Source organism: Chaetura pelagica, unplaced genomic scaffold (assembly GCF_000747805.2).
Source record: "Chaetura pelagica isolate M959 unplaced genomic scaffold, ChaPel_1.0 scaffold344, whole genome shotgun sequence".
Classification (NCBI taxonomy): domain Eukaryota; kingdom Metazoa; phylum Chordata; class Aves; order Apodiformes; family Apodidae; genus Chaetura; species Chaetura pelagica.
The window spans coordinates 8,132,455-8,152,219 of record NW_009953098.1 but is presented as its reverse complement, the minus strand read 5'-3'; the positions used below and the strand labels follow the sequence as shown (position 1 = coordinate 8,152,219).

The window sequence follows — 19,765 nt, the reverse complement described above, 5'->3', positions numbered from 1 at the left end:
ATAATATTTGACCATAGGCACCCATAAAGACCACATGTATTTAAACTCAGACTCCAAAATGGATGCCCTTCACAGGCTTCAAGAAACTTGTCCTTTCCTGTCAGATGCCACTGTGGAAACTCTGCCACCATTCTGAAGAGCAGTATTTCCCTAGTAGCAAAACAATGATGTTCATGGTACGTTTCTTCAACCACATCTGTCCCCAGAAAGCAGAAAGATTCACAATAACTGGATATTTGTTACCAAGATAGACTCATCTGAACTCTATATATTAATTGTCAATTTATTGGCTAGCTGGGATTGCTTTTTTTTTTGTGCTAAACTTCTCCCTCTCTTACCAGCTGCCAGCATCACTCTTCCTGCACTTAAACTTCTTTCCCTTGCTCAGAATCTTAAAATAACTAATGGTACAAGTCAAAACCACAAACTAGCTATTTTTCTACTCACTTATATTCTAGGCTCCCTTAACCGTGTAAATGAATACAGAAGACAGGCCACTCTGTCAAGACAATAAGGAAGTTTTTCTCCTTTAAAGATTCTTATTTGTGACAAAACAAATCTGTTTCATTGATTCATAGGTTTTTAACACTGGTATAATATCATATATGTTTCAAAACACACTAATACTGACATACACAATTCCTCTAACTTCAAGATCAAAACATACTAACAAACTACTCTGGAACTAAATATTCTGACTATTCACTTTTTATATTTTGTAATGAAGTTTCTGATAGAAAATAAACGGTGTTTTTCTCCTCCAAGAAGAGTTTGGCTCAAAGCAGCCACATGTGCTTCTATCCCTGACATCAGCCTGGTATGCTGCAGATTCAAAATGCCACAGTCCCTGGACGCATGCTACAGGCCTTTGGGAAAGTACCAAAATAGTGAGAAGCTTGACATGAGCTGCCAATGTGTGCTGGAGCCCAAAGAGCCAACCTCATCCTGGCTGCATCAAAAGAAGTGTAGCCAGCAGGGCCTGAGTGATTATGCCCCTCTACTCTTCACTATTGAGACCCCTCCTGGAATGCTGCATACAACTCTGGAGCCCTCAGCATAGGAAGGACATGGAGATGTTGGAGAAGGTCCACAGAAGGGCCACGAAGATGATTAGAGGGCTCGAGCATCTTTGCTATGAAGACAGGCTGAGAGAGTTGGGGCTGTTCAGCCTGGAGAAAAGGCTCCAGAGAGACCTTATAGCAACCTTCCTATACCTAATCTGAGCCTATAGAAAAGATGGGGAGAGACTTTTCTCCAGACAGTGTAGTATACATGGCATAATGGTTTTATTAACTGAAAGAGGGCAGATGTACCTTAGGTATTAGGAAGAAATTATTCACTGTGAGAATAGTAAAGCACTATAAGAGGTTGCCCAGGGAGGTTGTGGATGCCCCCACCCTGCAGGTGTTCAAGGCCAGGTTGGATGAGGCCTTGCACAGCCTGCTCTAATGTGAGGTGTCCCTGCTCATAGCGGGGAGGTTGGAATCTGGTGATGTTTAAGGTCACTTCCAAACATAACCATTTTATGATTCTGATATTCTAATTTCAGAAACAGTATTTTTCCAGTGCCTTTACAGGTATTAGAACTGCTTATCACCACCAGCAGAAGGTACATTCACATTTCCAAATAGAAGTGTGATTGTAGACTCCACTTACATATCCATGCCAGTTTAATGCACAGCATAGATAACTGGCAAAAGATGAAGAAACCTTGGCTTTAGCATCTACCAGCAACTGAAGCACAATCTCTCAACAGCCCCAAATGTGCAACTGTTCTATTATTTTCTCCTTGTGCCAGGCAGATTAAGACAGTACCAGACAGGTACTACCATGACCTATTCCATTTTGCTGTGTAGGCCCAAGCATAGGTCAGGCAAACTATTTAGTACAGTGAATTATTACTGTAACAGTCAACAGAAATGCAGTAGGCAATGAGCAGAGGCACCACACAGAGTGCACTATTAAGTACTGCTCAGAGTACGATTCTGTTCCTAAAACAAATTTAGAATGCATACCTCTCGAGCCAAATAGTCCTAATAATAGAATATAGCAGCTTCTGGAAACATTAAAAGTGCACCATCTCAGCTGTGCAAGCAGAGACAGCAAGTCCAACACCTCTGAGACATGCCATGTTTTTTACTTTATATCAACATTTTCAAGACATCAGCTTGCAAAACAAACAACTAACCAATAAAAAAAAACAAAAAATACTTCAAAAACAGTGATAAGAGTTTCCTTTAAAATTTGACTAATGCAATATGAAAGTTCAAACAAAAATAATTGCTCCCCAAATACATGGAGTCTTTGCAGCAGTTAAATCAACGTACTCACATAGCTAGGTTATCAGGACCTACAATGCATTCCATATAATACACGTACAGAGTAAGAAGTAATCTTTCCACTTCTGTATATCTTCTAACATCTTAACATCTAGGCTCCCACTTGGGAACCTGACAATCTTATTCCCTTAGCATCTTCTTCTCTACTTAAAGGTCATAACAACTAGCCTGTGTTCCATGTGAATTATTAATGCTGACCAAGAATGATTTGCATCATAAGAAATTATAAGAGAAAATTAAAATATCCTTATTTCTGAAAGGATAATAGGAACTCACAAACATTAACTGATAAGAAATCATTTCTTACTCAAGACTGGTTCATTGTTGGCACCTCAACATCATGCCCAAGCAGGAGAATAATTTCTTGGACAGAATATACTGACCTCATCCTGCATTTTTTTGAACACTATCCCAGGTACCCATTACAGTCCAACATGATTTTTAATGAATATATTGTCACTGAATGGTTAAAACAACAGAAGGTAGAAACTTTCTACTGTAGTTTCAATTAATATCTCAGCTCTCCACTTCCACTGGCAATGGCCAAATATGTAAGAATAGTTTCGAAATAACTGAGGTTCTTAAAAAATTTTAACAAATACAAGAAAATAGAAAATGTCTGTTTATGCTAGGTCTCAAACTTTCTTTTTCAGGATAATTTAGCATTGAATCATATATACAAGAAAAATTCCTACAATATATTAAGCAACATTAATTGGTAGCAAAAATATGTGAACCTAATGGACTGCACCATGAAATGTTGTAAGAAGTGTTCTGAAAATCACTTTGAACAGGTTAGAACCAAAATCCTGTTATCTATCTACTAGTTCCTAAACAAACATCCATCAGCAGGTGAAGTAATGATTGTCTTTCATTCTGTCTTCTGCCTCTTGCCCCTTTCAGATTATTGATATATACAAATAAAACTGTATATTTAATATTTTCTCCTGCCTCGCACTGCTTTCATCTCTGTAATGATACACAATTTGCTAGCTTGCACATACATGCCTACTGCTGAACTTGGTAAATTAGCAAGCTTCTCCAAAGAGATACTACAGCTCAACAGTAGCCACCTGCTGCCTGGAAGATAACTACTAGGCAATCCACGTGAGAGAGAGGTTTAAGATGATGTCGGCTGAAGACAATGAAAACCACCTCCAAGGCAAAATCCAGCTACATAAACTCATAAGGATAAAATACATTTCATACTACGAAAGGTAACAGTAAGGCATCTGGCTGTTGACAGCAGTATATCCCTTTGGTACAATCTCTCAAAGTGATAGGAGGCAATAGTGTCCTTCTTTCCACTTCCCACTGACCTCAGAGCTCTCCACCCCAGACAACATCTCCCTCCTCACTTCCAAGTTAATGGTTGAGTTACGTGGCCAGTTTTTCATGTTTTTTGTGCCATGCGCAGTATATTACAACTGTTTACAGACATTACTAAGTGTAAAAAAAGCATGTACACACTAAAATACACGTCTTAAAAAAACCATAAATCTGAAATTAAGAAGCTGAGGCATAAAGACACAATAACTCTTGACCAAATCAAAGGTTTTCACTTAGATACTACAAACCAGGGCAGACAGCATGGACAATATTATTATGCTTCCCTAACTTCCTACCAAGTTTGAAGAGATATTTATTGCTTTCAGGACAATGTCAGTGAAAACAACTTCAATGACAGCTGCAGTCCAAAATGTCTGTCTACCACTAGTGAATCTGGGTCAAAGCAGCAGTGCTATAAAACATCACCCACATTATCCTATGCCAGAAGAAACACTGAAACGAAAGGAGCCTAACAAGCAGCTGTTAGGCCAAAAATATCCTAAATTGTACATATTCCAAAAATATTTGCTCTTGGACATTAACTTTTGGCTACTCTCTCTCTAATTAAGGAGATAATTTTATAAGTAGTCTGTATTTCTCCTGTTTAATCTCCACTGCCCTAATATAAATGAGATCTATGATAATGTCAGAGAAAATACAAGCTAATGATTTATCAAGTATTTTATCTTTAAAAGGTTACCAATAAAAACAATTTTGTTATGCTAAAGTTTTTATTTACTTAAAAACTAGTTAGTTTGAAATACAAAGTAAGAAGAGTTCTCCTTAGGAGGAAACAACACTTGTTATATCCCTTCAGCAGTATCATATTTGCACATAATTACAAACTGCACATAAGCTGTTATAATATAGAAAAGAATAAATGTCGTTCCAGATTAGGAAGGGCAACAAAAGCCTTGAAAGATCTCTAGTGTTCATATGCTATTAAATCCACTGAAATCTGAAATACATTATTCAACTTCCTGGGCATCTGTGTGTTATCCTTTACAGAAGGTTATTTTTAACATGCAAAAGCCTGCGGATGTATGATCCTCTCTTTAGTAACTAAACTGTGCCTCAGTGCAAATTTTTATAGACTTAAAGAGGGAAAAAAAACCCCAAAACATTTACAAGCTGGCAATAGAACTGTCAGTTTTCAGGTTTCCTAGCTACCAGTGTGGCCAATCAACATAGCATATCACTCAAGTTCAATACAGATGCAGAATTTTACACTCAAATTTTATTAAGACAGTCAAGATTTGCAAATGGACAATCATTAGCAAGATTTGTTATGGAGTCTGAAGTCCACAGCAATTGCGTTAATAATATCCTTAATTCATGTGCTGTATGGGTATAGATATAAGTACTTTATCTAGACACCATAAACATGTATTTAAGTTATTTAATTTAAGTTATTTAACTAAGTTATCACTGCCTTAAAACAGATGTTTAAATAACTGGAACAACAGACTTTTGCAGGTAAGTCAACTGACAAAAAATTAACAAGCACATGGCCACCTTTTAGAAATAAATAAAAAAGGAGGAGGAAATGTACAGTACACTCACCAGGCGTGTATTTACAACAGGAAACAGCAATGCCAAGAGGGCCCCATTCAGCATATGCATCTGCAACCTTAGAAAAGAAACATGATGTTATTTACCACAAATGGAAATAAAATGCAATGCTTTCACATACTTTATGTAGTATCACTTAAATAAAAGACAGCAAGAGATTTAAGAAAATTCCTTTGGCTTAAATTTGAATACACCCATTGTAAGATGCAATATCCAGATACTGTTAAATGCAATAATCCAGACAAAAACCTCTTTTTAAAAACACAAATAATTTCCTAAAAGTAGGACTGCTTTCTACAATGAGCTTTGAATTCCTAAAAAGCCTGGACTGCCTGTTGGTGTTTATTCTGTTCATGATACAAGCTGCTGAAAGTAGTTGGAATTCTGTTGTTCATTGTCTTGCAGAGCTTAAAATAGTGTATTTGATAAAGAATTTTACTCCTGTCTATAAATACACAGATTCAAAGTAAAATTTCAGGAATTTGGAAGAAGTCCCCTCAATAAAAGAATAATTACATTTTTCAAAATGCAACAGCAAGCCCTAAGCAAAGAATAAGGTAGGAAAGTAGTATTATAATACTGTATTTTATATAGCTTTCACCCATCTTTTTCTGAACCACTCTTGCATCACAAGAACAAAAAAATAGTATCAGCATTGTTTCTGTCTACTTTACATAAAATACAAATAAAGAACAAGCTGCCTGCACCCAATGCCTCTCACAAACTGTTAGGAATTTAAAAGTAACTTAAGGGAGTGAGGTATTATAATTTCAAAACAGTTTTTCAAGTGTAATTTATATGCCATCAGAGTGTTAGAAAACAGAAAGGCTTATTCTGAAAAACAACAAATATTGTTGGCTCCTCTCTGCACCCAGTCTTTTGAAAATGCATGGTAAATACAGGATTTCCTGGACACCAGAAACACTTTTCACATTCCCTGAGATGGAGACGCTAACAGACGGCATTCAGCCTAGTCCCTGCCAAATAAGGAACAGTAGGAAAAAGTTGCAGACAGACAATAGTAGTTAAAAAATAATTAATGAGGCTTGTTCTCAGCATCACTCTTCCAGCTACTGCCTAGATTATGGCATACAAGAGCTGCATTAATTGTCCCAGTGGCAACCATAGCCATTCCTGATGACCACCCCTCTGGGAAGCCCTCTGACCCTCCCTACAATATAGACTTAGAGAAACATTAAGGTTGGAAAAGACCTTCAAGACCATATGACTAGTTACACCTCTTAGCTGCTGACTGGACTCAACTGCACGGGTCCAAGAGATCATCCTGCATATTAGAAACTCTTGTGGTTCCTAAAGATAGTAACAATATGCAGTATTTTAGAACAGACTGCATAATCTGAGAAATGCCCAACCCAGCAAGAATTTGCTCTCACTATTTAGGATATGGCCACACTTTTAAAATTAGACCCCTACTACATGCATGGCCTGCAATGAAGCCCAGTTATTAATTAAAAAGGCACTAGGCATGACATAAATTACACAAACCCATATGTTAATCTGTAGAAAAATGCCTGCATTCTCATCTGTTACTGAGCTAATTCACATTGCCAAGTGAGATCAAAACCACCAGTACAAAAGAACCAAGCGAATGTGGCTCAACACCCATGATTTAAGCCCCCAGCCCTTTTCAAAGTGTCATTTTTCAATCCAACCAAGATGCCTTTCCAACTGGATATATACCTTAATATTTTATCACTAAGCTCTGATTAACTTCTAAAATATATTATGCAAGTAGATAGAAATACATTAAGGAACAGACATTACCTGAAGAGAATCATTGCAACCCGACATGGAGGACAGGCAAGAAGAAAAATCTGAAATGGTAGAAAGAAATATTTTTTTTTTAAGTTAATGATATAATCTCTTTTAGACTCAAATTTCTTTATCTTTCTTTCCCAGTTATGTATGTCAGAAATAGTTTCTAACAAGAACTATTTTACAGTAGGTGTAGAAAAGACAAAAAATCTTGAACAAATCAAAAAGTCTCACAGTACCTACATACAAAAGGATTTAAGGAGCATGAGCAGCATCTAGGGTTAGCTTCTGCCAGTGCCTCAGAAACAAGTAAAACTGTAGCCTGTTTGACACTGTCATTATAAAAGGTCACTCATAAAGCAGATTGCTGTATTAACTATTATTTTACCAGAGTGACTCTCTCGGCCCTCAGTCAAGGTCCTTGCTGTGCTAAAAACCAAGCACTGACAATGGCAATACTTACCAATGACAATCCCACTAATTGATGCTTCTTTATGCTAAGAAAAAAAGTGTATGCCAAAAAAAATGTTTCTGAGAGGTCTATGTATCATGTGGCTAACACTTCATGCTTCTCTGTTACATCATATTCTTGCAATAAACTTTGTTTACTAATGAAATTTCCTTGAATTGTGGACTACATTTTACCTTCTTTAGAGACCATAAATATCTTCTACAGGTGTCTCATAACTTTTTCCCCCATGCTACTTCCATACATTGGAAAAACTGTTTAAACTTTCCATATTGTACATTAGCAAAAGGAGGTATGATAGTTAGTCTAGCTAGTTCACGCAGAGTTTTTAATTCAAATTATTTTATTATTTCTTGAAATTCAGAAATCTGGCAGAATTTACATGTTACTTTTGAGGCATATCTTCTAATATAAACTTTTTTTTCTTTTTATTTCCTACACCTTAAACAGATCTACCTTTTATCTTTATATGCACAAAATAACCAACCCAGAAATATGTCTCAATCACACCAGTAATTTCTTTTTCTGACACTCTGCAGAGTGCTCCAACTACCACACAGTAGAGCAAAAACTATAATACATATCTATCCTGTCTGAATCTCACCACTGAGGATAAAAAAATCACTAGTATTTTTAAAGGATGGCATTTTTACAAAGACCAAGGTACACATACCAATCTAAAATACTTCACTACCATGGAGATAGGCAAAGAAGAGAACAAGATTCACAGCTGCTTCTGTCAACTCTACTGCAAGAAACAGCTTCAGGAACAAATGAGGCAAAACCAAATATTTAATATTTGTACCATGCAAGTACTTCTGTTATGAGGAATCTTTCAGAAAATAAGCCTGACTTCCATTTTGGGTAACAGCAGAGAAATAATAACTAGAATGTTTATGTTAAAACTTTAGAATAATGGAAGAGATCTTAAAATGTTTCAGCTTAAGCACTTTCACAGCAAGCACTTTCTCTCTAAATATGTATATACTTTCTGTGGTAATTAAATTTCAGCTTCTTAAAAGGAATGTTTTACAAGATATCTTGTATCTAATTTCCAGAGAGCTATACCATTGAGTAGATTCAAAGGTTATTAAAAGTGTCATCATTCAGCTCAGAGTAATTAGCAGTCTTAAAATATCTAGTTCACAGATATTCACAGTACACAAGCTCACAAGCTCTAACACAAGTGTCCATATACTTATCCCAGAATCACATTACATTTCACTGTCATACTGGAAATAAAATCCCTTGCCTTGCAGGAGGAAACAGCTATAAACCAAACAATGTCATATTAAATTAGCGGCATGGCTGTGAAGAGTTCCCGGCTTCTATTTTCCTGCTGGAACTCCCAGGGTTTTACGCACTCAGGCCAGCACAAATGTTTGCCTGCCTTCACATACTGTGGAGCTCTAGAGTAAACAGGGCAGCACACATTTTGAAGTCCAATGAAGCAGGCTTCTCCTCATTCCAGGCAGAACAGCTGAACTTCTATTTGGAAGGAATACTAATAAATTACTTCAATGTTCCTCCTTATTCTGTCAGATCTGTTCCCTGTTACATTTTCACATTACAAATGAAAAAAAGGACAAAATAATTAAATGGAAATCTAAAACATACAAGAGTAACTATTTTAGGAGGAAAAACTAAGTTATAAAGCATACATTGTCTGACAGGTTGAATTCTAGGCACAGGTCTGATAATTCTCTTCCCCTTTAAAACTCTCTCTCCCCCCCCAAAAAAAAAAAATTAGAAAAAGGTTACAGAAGTCAATAAGAATGCTCATAAAGTACAGAACTTGGATTGATTTAACACATTAAACTCTTCAAACTGTAAAAGACTACAGGCTAGTAAGAGTGAGAGAGAGGGTAAAAATCATGAGAGGCCTTGAGGAAATGTATAGATAACAAGTCCTAGTTGGGGACATTATTGTGACTCAAGATGTCTGATTCACCTTTGCCAGCACAGGACCAGAAGATTCTAGAGTTGTTCTCAGGCAATAAATTGCAAAGAAACTCATAACACCAGTCAGTGTTCAAACTGAAGTCCATTTCAACCTTGAGGACCCAGATGAAAGCATAAGTCAGAAGTTCTGTCAATATATTCCATGATTGCTCTTAATGACCATAAATACCACTGCCCACCCCCATGGGAAATACTTCTGGCATGAATAACTGCATGGCCAGCACTCCTCTGCGTAAGCCCAAATACAAAGGTCACACCACAACATGTGATGGATCAGCAGGGCTGTTACAATTCGGAGACTGTAATGTACAGGATTGCACAGCTTATCTATTCCTTCAGTGAGAAAATATCTTAAAGAGAATGAACTCATGGTTGCTCTGAACTAATACAGAACAGTACTGCAAATCACTCTCTTTTACATTTACTTCTTCCAACCAAGCAATAATAAGAAGAGAAAGCTACAAATTATATTTATAGGTCTGGGACAGATTGAAAGGCAGAAGGAAAGGGAGGGTATTTTTCCCACCTGTAGTAATGAGGTTTTTTTAATTTTCTAAGAAGTTAGTGCAACCCTGTCAATTCAGTATGTGATAGAGTTCCTGAGAAATACCTTCCAAGTTCCGTAAACTTTAGAGATCATTATTTTCTTAAATCTGATTGTGTTACTCATTTGTGTCAATGCAGCAAGTAGAAGAGACTGCATGTAAAAGGACTATTTGGAAGACAGTCAGAAGGCAACACGGCATTTATTTATTCAGATGATGTCTTTGGTAGACAGCAAGAGGTAGGTACACAGAGTTTTACACTGGCCATCCTCAAATCTCTGTTAAGTTCCCTCACTCTTCAATCACTAAATGAAAGCAGAGCCAAACAAGCGAAATGTGACTATTAAAAAGTACCTGGGTAGTTGGGAAAAAAACAGATTACTTCTCATAAATTTAGTTTTAGAATCAGAATTTACAAAAAACATTACTCCTTGACATTTTAATAATGTCTTTAAGTAAAAGCCAAACTATACACATGAAAAAAGGCTAAATATCAGCTGAAAAAGGCTAAATATCTGCCAAAATCAGCTGACATTTTGAAGCAAGTTAAGTTTTTGATTGATTATATCTGTTTTCTTGGTGCCAAAATATGACAGAAATAGATACTCAAATTTTCAGAAGAGTGGAGAAAAAACCCAGTTCTGAAACAAACACTCCAAAATCCACAAAAGACCACAACATCATGAAAAAGAGATATTGACTTTAATCTGACCTCTCTTTAATACAATCAAATTACCTAATCTCTATACACTGTATTAATCCAAATAATATTCTGACTTCTTGCATTTCAAGCATGACATGTGCTGCAATTATCACAATAATCTGGAGATGTCAGAGGTTTTCATTATTTCCGTTATTATTATTAAGTTTATATGGAAAGGATTTTATTCAAATAACCTCTTTTAGAGTTTGCACATCGAGACCAGCACTGGCTAAGTGCATCAATACGAAGAGGTGAAAAAAAGCACAGACTATCAAACATATCTGGTTTCCTATTTTCTGTTTAACTGTATTGCTAGATCGAAAACTGTAAAAAAAGAAAATGTTTTTGGTGGTGTTGTATAATTGCGGGGTTTTTAACCCAGCAGTGCCTTACAGTACAAGTGTTATGGATTACTTTTTTGAAGGCGGGGTGAAGTCTGTTGATGCAAAGCATTCCAAACCTCAAACAAAAATTAGACCTAAGAGCTCCCTTCGGAAGTATTTTACTGATGCCATTTTTCAGTTAGCACACAGAGAAAGAGAGTGGAGTCAAAACTTGTCAAGAAAGGCTTTTCTTCTACCAGTCTTAGTCCTGCTGAGACAGAAACAAGCATAACACAAAGATCAGCATGTTTGATCAGAAACAAACCAAAAAGACAAAAGAAGGCAATTCAAAAGGTAGAAGGAGAAGAAAAGAACAAGTCTCACAAATCTAACTCTTCCAGATTAAACATAACACAGGCAGCACCTATAACATCAATGGGAACGCTTACAGATGCATAAGAAGAGATGTTTCTGGCAGGACATAGCTAAGCACACAACAAATAAAACCCTGCATCTCACATATTCTGCACAGATTTCTTTTACCTTTCAAAACAGCAGCTTGCCTATCCCTGAGCTGCCTGTTCAATTTAGTATCTCATTGCAGTAGACTGGAAACAAATCTTTCTTTCCAAACATTCCAGTCATGCCCACTTAACCATACCATAAATAGATTGTTTTAATATACTATTTCAAAATTAAAACTTCAAGAGCTTAGACTTTAATTTCTATTTTAAATACTCAGAACAATGTGAAAATATCATGGAAACTGGATTCATCCAAAGTTGGAAGGAATTTTTAAAAAAAGAAAGGAAAAAAAACAAAAAAAATTAAAAGGAGAAAAAATATAACACAAAAAAGGAAAAAAAAAAAAGAAGAAAAAAAAAAAGAAGAAAAAGAAAAGTTGAATGTATGTAATATTTTAGCTTAAAGATCACAGCTGCCTTAGCTCAGCTGTCAGACAGGTTCAGAGGTTAATTAACATGTCCTGTGGAACTGTTAATCTAGAATATGCATGATTCAAAGCAATATTGCTGGCAGAGCACTAAGTAGTACTACAGAAAAAGTAGCTTCTGTGCTACATAAACCAACCTCTGGAAACATAAGCTGCCAGGCCCTCCTTCTAACCTTTCAGTCTCCTTGATCTACCTGGGGGTGAAAGAAGTGCAGCAAGTTGAACCATTTCTGTCCTGTACAATCTAATGTCTTGTAAATAATCTAGAGTGTCCAAATTAATATGTGTGTCCCCTTCCATAGGCTTAGTTTGTTTACTCAACAAATCTGTACTCACCTTCTTCCCTTTTATGGTCTTAGGTAAAAGATTTCTAGACTTCTCTTGTTTTAGGATTAATTATTAACACAAGACTCAGGTCCTTCCATGTGTGCAGTAGCATTACTTATCACATCTTAGGAATTAGTATTTCAGAAAAAAAGTGTTACTGAGGTTATTTTTCTTCCTTTTTCTCTAATCACTATCTGCACCAGCCCTTCACTAGTAGCAGGTTACTTCCTTCCCCATTCCAAGCTTACTGCTTTAGCAAACCTTGATGATCAAAAACTTACCTGGGGCTAAAAGAACAAAAAAGGCTGAATAAGATAAAATGCAGAAGTCCTATTTTCAAAGAAAATTTACACTGAATTCAGATTAACTTGCATTTATATCTGTCAGTTGCACTGTGGGAGTTTGCATGAGTTCATAATAGGACCCTCATGTGCATATGCATATCCATTCATTTTTATTATTTTTTCCCCCCAAGCATTACATTTCATATCAGTTTCCTACAGAAGCAAAACCATCGCAGAGAAGTCCTGCTCTACTCTGCCTGAAGTAACCAATACCTTTTTCTTGTCAAGTTCACAATTCTTCAACTTCCAGGATTTTACAAAATAAATTTGTAATCTTTAAAATCCACAGGACAGTAAATACCAAATAGATTATTATTATTATTGTCAAAGAAACAAAAACATCAACACTATCCACAAAAAAACTAAGGCATAAAACTTCAGAATCCTGATAATTTAAGCTGACAATTCACTAAATACCTAAGTACTAAAATAGAAATAATTTACTTCACTTGACACTAATTAGTTGGCAACCTGAATAAATGTAAAGCCTTACCAGATATATCTACAGCCCTGAGGAAGTGACGTGGGAAACATGAGTCCCATTACATTCCTCACAGGTTTCAATGCATGGTACAGAACTTGTTCTCAGTGAACATCAATGCTTCAAATTGCTACAGTTCACCTGGCTGATCATCATCTGTGACTAGGAGCGTAAACATTTACAGCAGAACAAGGGAGACAACACAGTAGGCTCTTCTGTTCTAAAACCACAAATCATTACATGAAAGTCATGCCAGCTCCTGGAATGTGTAAGGTGTCCAGTTTGGTTTCTGCTCCTATTTGATTTAGTCCACTACTCCACAAATTCCTAAAGGCTTCAGCTAAGCTATTCCTGAAACATCAGTTTAAGCTGCTAGCAAAGAACCTACATGGACTTCTGTGTAAAACTGCTAATTAGGCTAAAAAATCCATTATAAAAATATATTACAGCCAACACTAATAGATTACAATGCTGGAAAGTACACTGAAACAACAGATACATTCTCAAAAAAACCCAAGCAACACAAAACAAAACCAACACAACACAAAATAAAGAGAAAAAAAAAAACTAAAAAAGGGCTGTCTCCCCATAACATGTTCCTCAAATTATTTATGTTATACTTTGATGTATATTTGCTTTCAATCTATTAAGACCTCATCAAAACCAACCAATAGCTAATTACCTATTTATTTCTCTAATAGCCTTTAGATAAATACTCCTCAGTGTACATATTTAACAGAAAGTTAACCTTTCTCATCTAGAACTTACAATCCTGCAATTCTTACTCCTTTTTTGAAAATAAGATTCCTTCTTGTCAGTTCTCCACTTTTTATATTCTTTACTCCTAAGAACATACAGAATAAAGGAAAGAATTACCAAAGTATGCATTCTAGCCTGAAGCATACTAGGTACTTCCAAATTCTAGCAACTTCAAAACACAGGTTTAGCTTAGACCTTTAAACTCCTACTCCTCATCTAGAACATTCATTGGTAGCAGGACATATTACTGTGATCCCTATCACCTTAACTGAAGCATGCACATGTTCAGCTAGAGAAAAAGCAAGCACTGGCCAACCCTCCTCTAAATTAAAGTGGCCGAACTGTAATCTCTTCAAGGAAAACTGTGGTTCACACCCTTAAGACACATTTGCTTTTTTTTTAATACAAAATTAAAAATTGCTGTTATTTCTGAATAAGAATCCTTGCACTGCCTCACACTAATATTTCTCAATTTCTCTTCTACATGTGCTTATTTTTAGTAAATTCAAGCAGTTATGAAATGATAGTGTTAAAATCGTCCCAGAAAAGCTTTTTGTCAATTCAATAAATAATTATGACATTAATTATAGTATCAGTTAAAGCTTCTAAACTTAAATTGACAGTGTTTTTTAAACACAACAAAATAATTGCTTAAAAATAAATTGTAATAATTAAGAAAAAATTGCTGGGTTTTGGAACCAAAGGCAGCTTAAACTATACAAGACAGCCATGGTTTTTTTGAAAGGCAAACTAATAGTTCTGGAGCATCCCAGGCCCAGTATAAAGGAACTGATGATCTCTCATGAGCTTTCACTTTGTATCTATGCCCCTGTCATGAACATGACCCCTGTCATGTTCCCAGCCATACAACGTGCCTTTTTGCAAGAAATAAGGCTTGGTACCAAGAAATACTGCTACTTTCAGTGCTTTAATGGCCCTTTTGACATTATGATGAATTTCCTCCTTAGCACTCAGTTTTAAGAGAAAGTATCACAAGTTATTTTGCAGTTGAAAAAATAAAGACTTGTAATATGCAGACCTAAAAATCAAGTGGCAAACTTGATAATCAAGTATGTTTCTGAGCTGTGATTACACACATCTTCCATTTAAGTGATTAATTTTATGTCCACCAGATAGCGTTTAGGAGTACCAAAAGGACTTTTGACCTTCCCGCAACAGCCTCACACACCTTCTCAATGTACCAATTTGGGAATAAATCATACTATATTCCAAATATATAGCCTTGCTTTTCTCAAATATTTTTTGTACAATCCTTCACATATCAAATTCTATTAAATTGCAGTTTTTTCATATCTCCTAAAGCTGAGTCTTGTCTTCTGAAGTGCTTTAAAAATCACAAGATATGCAGGAAGTAAGGTTTTGGAATGTAGGAGATAGACACAAAAATTATGTAGATAAGAGAAAGATGCACACAGAAGCGTACATTTAAAGATTTACATTTTTTTAAATGCATATATATTTATAGGAAATTTTGCCTTCACTGCTGTACATGTTGCCCAACAAAATACATTAAACAGTGAACAAGATTATTGAAAAAACATCTTAGGTTTAGAATACTGCTATCTGTTAAAACCAGAATAACTCATTAAACTTCTACGCTACTTATGTAATCAAATATCATTATCCTCTATCATTCCTATAAAATTTTACTGAATTTCTGTAATTGAAGGTTCTTCATGCTCGCTCCTAAATGATGGGAGACGAACGTCCCTTTAACTCAAGGTTTAGAAGAGACAGAATATAGAAAACCATACACAATTTAACTGGAATTTAACTGAAAAGTTTAAAAATGTATATTTTAAAGAATATGGAAGAGAAAAACAAATTGGTTTTGATACAATTGCTTTCAACATTGCAAGGCATGATTTCTTCCTTTCACATCACTAAAGCAACGCTGCAAGTATTTTCATGCTCTTACACAGGGTGACAACACTTACACATTAGCTTCTCAACAACCATGCTCTGGATACTGCTCAAAGTCTCCTTTACAAAACTTTTAAAGAAATCAGGGGTAGTGCTGTAATTGGCTACTGAGTGAATCCTCCCTCTTATACTGCTGAATCAGAAACTTTAGAATATTTCCTTTACATTTGCAATACCATCAATGTGGGTGCCGAAATACTTAAAAGGATTAATGTCTTGAAAATATAATAATTGGTCCCCTAAACATATGTTGAATTTTTTTCCTGCTGTGCAAGCGAGAATAGGTTTGCAACACTCCCATAGACTTCATGTTCCCCTTTTAGGATACCCTTTTACATCACACTTAGAGCAGTATTATTGGTCCAATCATATCCTCACTCCTAAAAAGATGTGTTTTGTTGGGTTTTTTTTAATAGAAGTTTTCAAGTAATTTTCAATAAGCTCACTCTTTATGTAAAGAAAGAGCTTAGTATTAATTCCTTCATAGATTTCCCTCTCCACTGCACCACACACTAAGTTAATATTGTACTGCACATAAAAACACTCCTATCCGCACTGGATATTTATCAAAGAAACTACAAATGTTTCCATTGAACCTTTGGTTTTATATATAAATATATATATATATAAATAAAATTGAAATATCTCTCAATGATGCTGCACTTTCATCACTGGGGAAGAAACAATATTTCCCTTCTTCCTCCAGAAGTCATGCAAGAAGCCAAAACCAAGTCTGGCTGAAAATAAGTAGTACTGGTTCTAGACTATTCAACTCCATGGCAGGATGGCAACAAATTCTCTGAATCTCATCAACCGCAAAAACTGTTCAGGCAGTTAAACAGTTAATTTGATCGACACTTCATCCCTGCAATGATACATCTAAACTAGTTATTCCCACTCATTAAAAATATTTTATTTGAACATGGATTGGCGTGACAGGCAGAAATTAGATACCTCATCAAAACAGACTCATCTGTAGAACTCAGTATCCTTTATATTACCCAGTTTTGTCTGCCCAAGTGCACCATGGATGTAATTCCTCTTTTATTTTGTGATTTCATTTCAGTCTTAGGTCATTTAAAGCAAGACTTTTGCTTTTATGCAAAAAAAATCTGCAGGATAATTTCCAGTTCCAAATATTTTTTGGCTCAGAGCCCAGAGCCTTTGTTGCTCTGAGGTGAAACAGTCTCAGCTGAAGAAAAAGAAAACAGAAATTCAGTAGAAGAAGAAACCTTTACCAACAGCTACTGTTGGTTTCTCTTTGAAGTGATCTTGATTGTTGTAGCATGTTTCATCTCTTCACCTACTTTGTGCATCCTAATGTCCAGGCACAGCAGTAGTATTATGTACAAACTACTGTAAGAACAGAAGTGAAGGATAAATTATATTTTCATATAATTCACCTTGCTGACCTGCTGCCCTCAGAAAATTAAGGGCAGAAAACCACTGCTTGAAAGATTTAACAACTAAATATGACTTTGCTGATGGAAGTCATGAACTATCTTTGTATCTAACTTGTTTTCTATGCTGAAACCTTTTGGTTTTGCATCTATTTTCATTTTCTACATTAAGCCCAGGCCTATTTCTAATACCTCTTTGAGGATTAAGAGGCATGAATTCTGAATTTTGCTGACATATTCATCTTCTCAATTTCACAAATTCTGGAACACCATTTCTAATGAGTTGTTAGCATAAGATTATTTAAAAAAAAAAAAAAAAGCTTCACAATTGGTCTGAAAGAGATTAAGAACTACCTATGCCTGACAACAGAATTTGAATCCCTGTCTTCCTGGAGAAGAGCATTAATGAATGAGATAAACAATATCAGCTCCTTCATTTATGTATAAACACTCACTTTTGCTGAATACTTATAACATCATATTATGATACCATATCAAGACAAGTACATTTTCAAATCATAATGGTAACCTTACCTTCTCAGACAATAATAGGAAAATTTTCCAGTACACATTAAGTATTGCCAAGAAATGGGATGTGGCTATATTATTTTATTTTAATTATTTCTTTTTCTAATTCTTTCATACCTTTTACTTTCCTCTTCATTACCAATACTGACTAATTGATTGCACATTAGTTGTTACAACTTCACAGGAAGTAAGTGTCCCATGGTATAAAATACTGAGCTAACATTGCATCACTGCTCAGAAATTTACATAACTTCCTAATTAAGTTGAGGAACTGCGCTGTAAAGTTCTTGAATACTGCTGCGAGTGCTTGTTTTCCCCCCTCTCGAAATAATACCCACTTCTCTCAAACCTCTGGTACAACCAGAAAAGATGTTTCCAATCCTGTTAGGAAACACTCTCTTGGAGTGAAACTAACAACAGGCTCAATCTGATACAGCCCAGATGACTCTGTATCGTGCAAAGGGAGATTAAGAATTGCATTGGTCTGATTTTCATCTGTTACGGATCTCAGACAGATGTCATTACAGCAACTTTCATCAAAGCCTTCTTAACATTCTTCTATTAATTCTTGAGGTCGTATTTTGTAAGTTATCAGTGTTGACAGTATAATATTAGCGAAATTAAACAAAATAATAATAATTTTTGACATCTCACACACTACTTACCAATGTCAGTGAAACTGATAGGGAAGTAAACACACAGGACTATATACAAACATAGCTTTTAAACTTTAGATATCACAGTTCTGTAGCTGGTAATTAATGTTTTCATTATTTTGGAAGCTACACAAATTATATGTTATCATGCACTAACAACCAAGCCACAAGTCATTAAAGAACACAGTTTATCCTTAGGTATTAAACCAGATCAGCTTGTCCAACCCATGTACAAGACATGGATAATAACACTTGCTTCCTTACTCTTCAGCTCCTAAAACTACAAAGGTAAACCAACGTTGTCTGCACAAAAGAAAGAGCAATTTGTTCTTCAACACCTTCACAAAATACATTCACACCCCTAAAAGTCACTTGCTTGGAAAAGCTGCATGTAAATTACATAGCTGCTTTAGCAATAATCTTGTCTTTCAATAAATTTTGTGCAAATTTTACCACTGCTGTCAGGAGAAACCACATTTCCTATTCCTGAAATAAGGATAAGGTGAAAGCAAGTGGTGAGACTGCCTTCATTTTTTGCACTTCCAACCAGAGATTTGGACATTACTCAAAACTACGATTTCACCTTTCTATTTGAATCGTTTTTTTCACACAACTCAATTCAGTTAATAAAAACGTTTATAACAATTCTTGGCATTTGTACTTCTGCAACACACTTGTGATCCACAAACCGACTATGGGAAAAATACTGCTTTACAAGCATAAAACTAAAGCAAACCGCCTTACCTGCATCATAGTGACCACGTGACAGGGATTCAGGAGGTAAATTACAGTTCTGGTGGCAAACTTGAACCCCAATTCTAGCCCAAAGATGAGACAAAGTAGCACCAGCAGCAGATTTTTGCCCAAGCTCTCCTGCTTAGTCTGGGGCTGCTGCAGCAGATGGCCCTCCAGCTCCCTGAAATGCAGCTGCCTGAGCTTCCACAGGGACAGAAGAATCTCTACGATGCCCACGCTGAGGAAGACCAAACTCTCCAGAAGGCGCTGCTGCCCGGAGAGAAAGGCCGCGCATTCCGGCCCTCCGTTGCCAGCAAAGCTGGGGTCCACACCCCCGTACATCCAGTCCAGGAGGTTATGGAGACTGTAACGAGACATGGCGGGACGGTGCCTTTTAGCCTCCCCGTCAATGTCCAGGAACAGGTAGAAGCAAGACGGAATCAACGCCAAAATGCCGTCGGACTGACGAAACATGAAACGCAAGGACGGCCCCTCTGTAGTCCCCGTCCTTCCTAGGCTTCAGAAGCAAGCAGCTCAGCTCGGGGCAAGGCTCATTTTTGGCTCTTCCTCTGGATGCCAGGACGAGACCCTCAAGGAGCAGCCTACGAGAAGGGAGGAGCC

At 36.2% G+C, this 19,765-nt stretch overlaps 1 protein-coding gene across 1 annotated transcript in view; it reads right to left on the bottom strand.

Moving 5' to 3' along the window:
• TMEM164 (transmembrane protein 164) overlaps positions 1-19,618 on the bottom strand; it is a 32,499-nt gene extending 12,881 nt beyond the window's left edge. The window contains exons 1-3 of the mRNA XM_009997141.1: positions 19,154-19,618; positions 7,026-7,075; positions 5,232-5,298 (exon numbers count right to left, since the gene is read on the bottom strand). Of these exons, the coding sequence (XP_009995443.1) occupies positions 5,232-5,298; positions 7,026-7,075; positions 19,154-19,618 (582 nt within the window). The remainder of the gene's footprint in view (positions 1-5,231; positions 5,299-7,025; positions 7,076-19,153) is intronic.
• Positions 19,619-19,765: the final 147 nt, after the last annotated feature.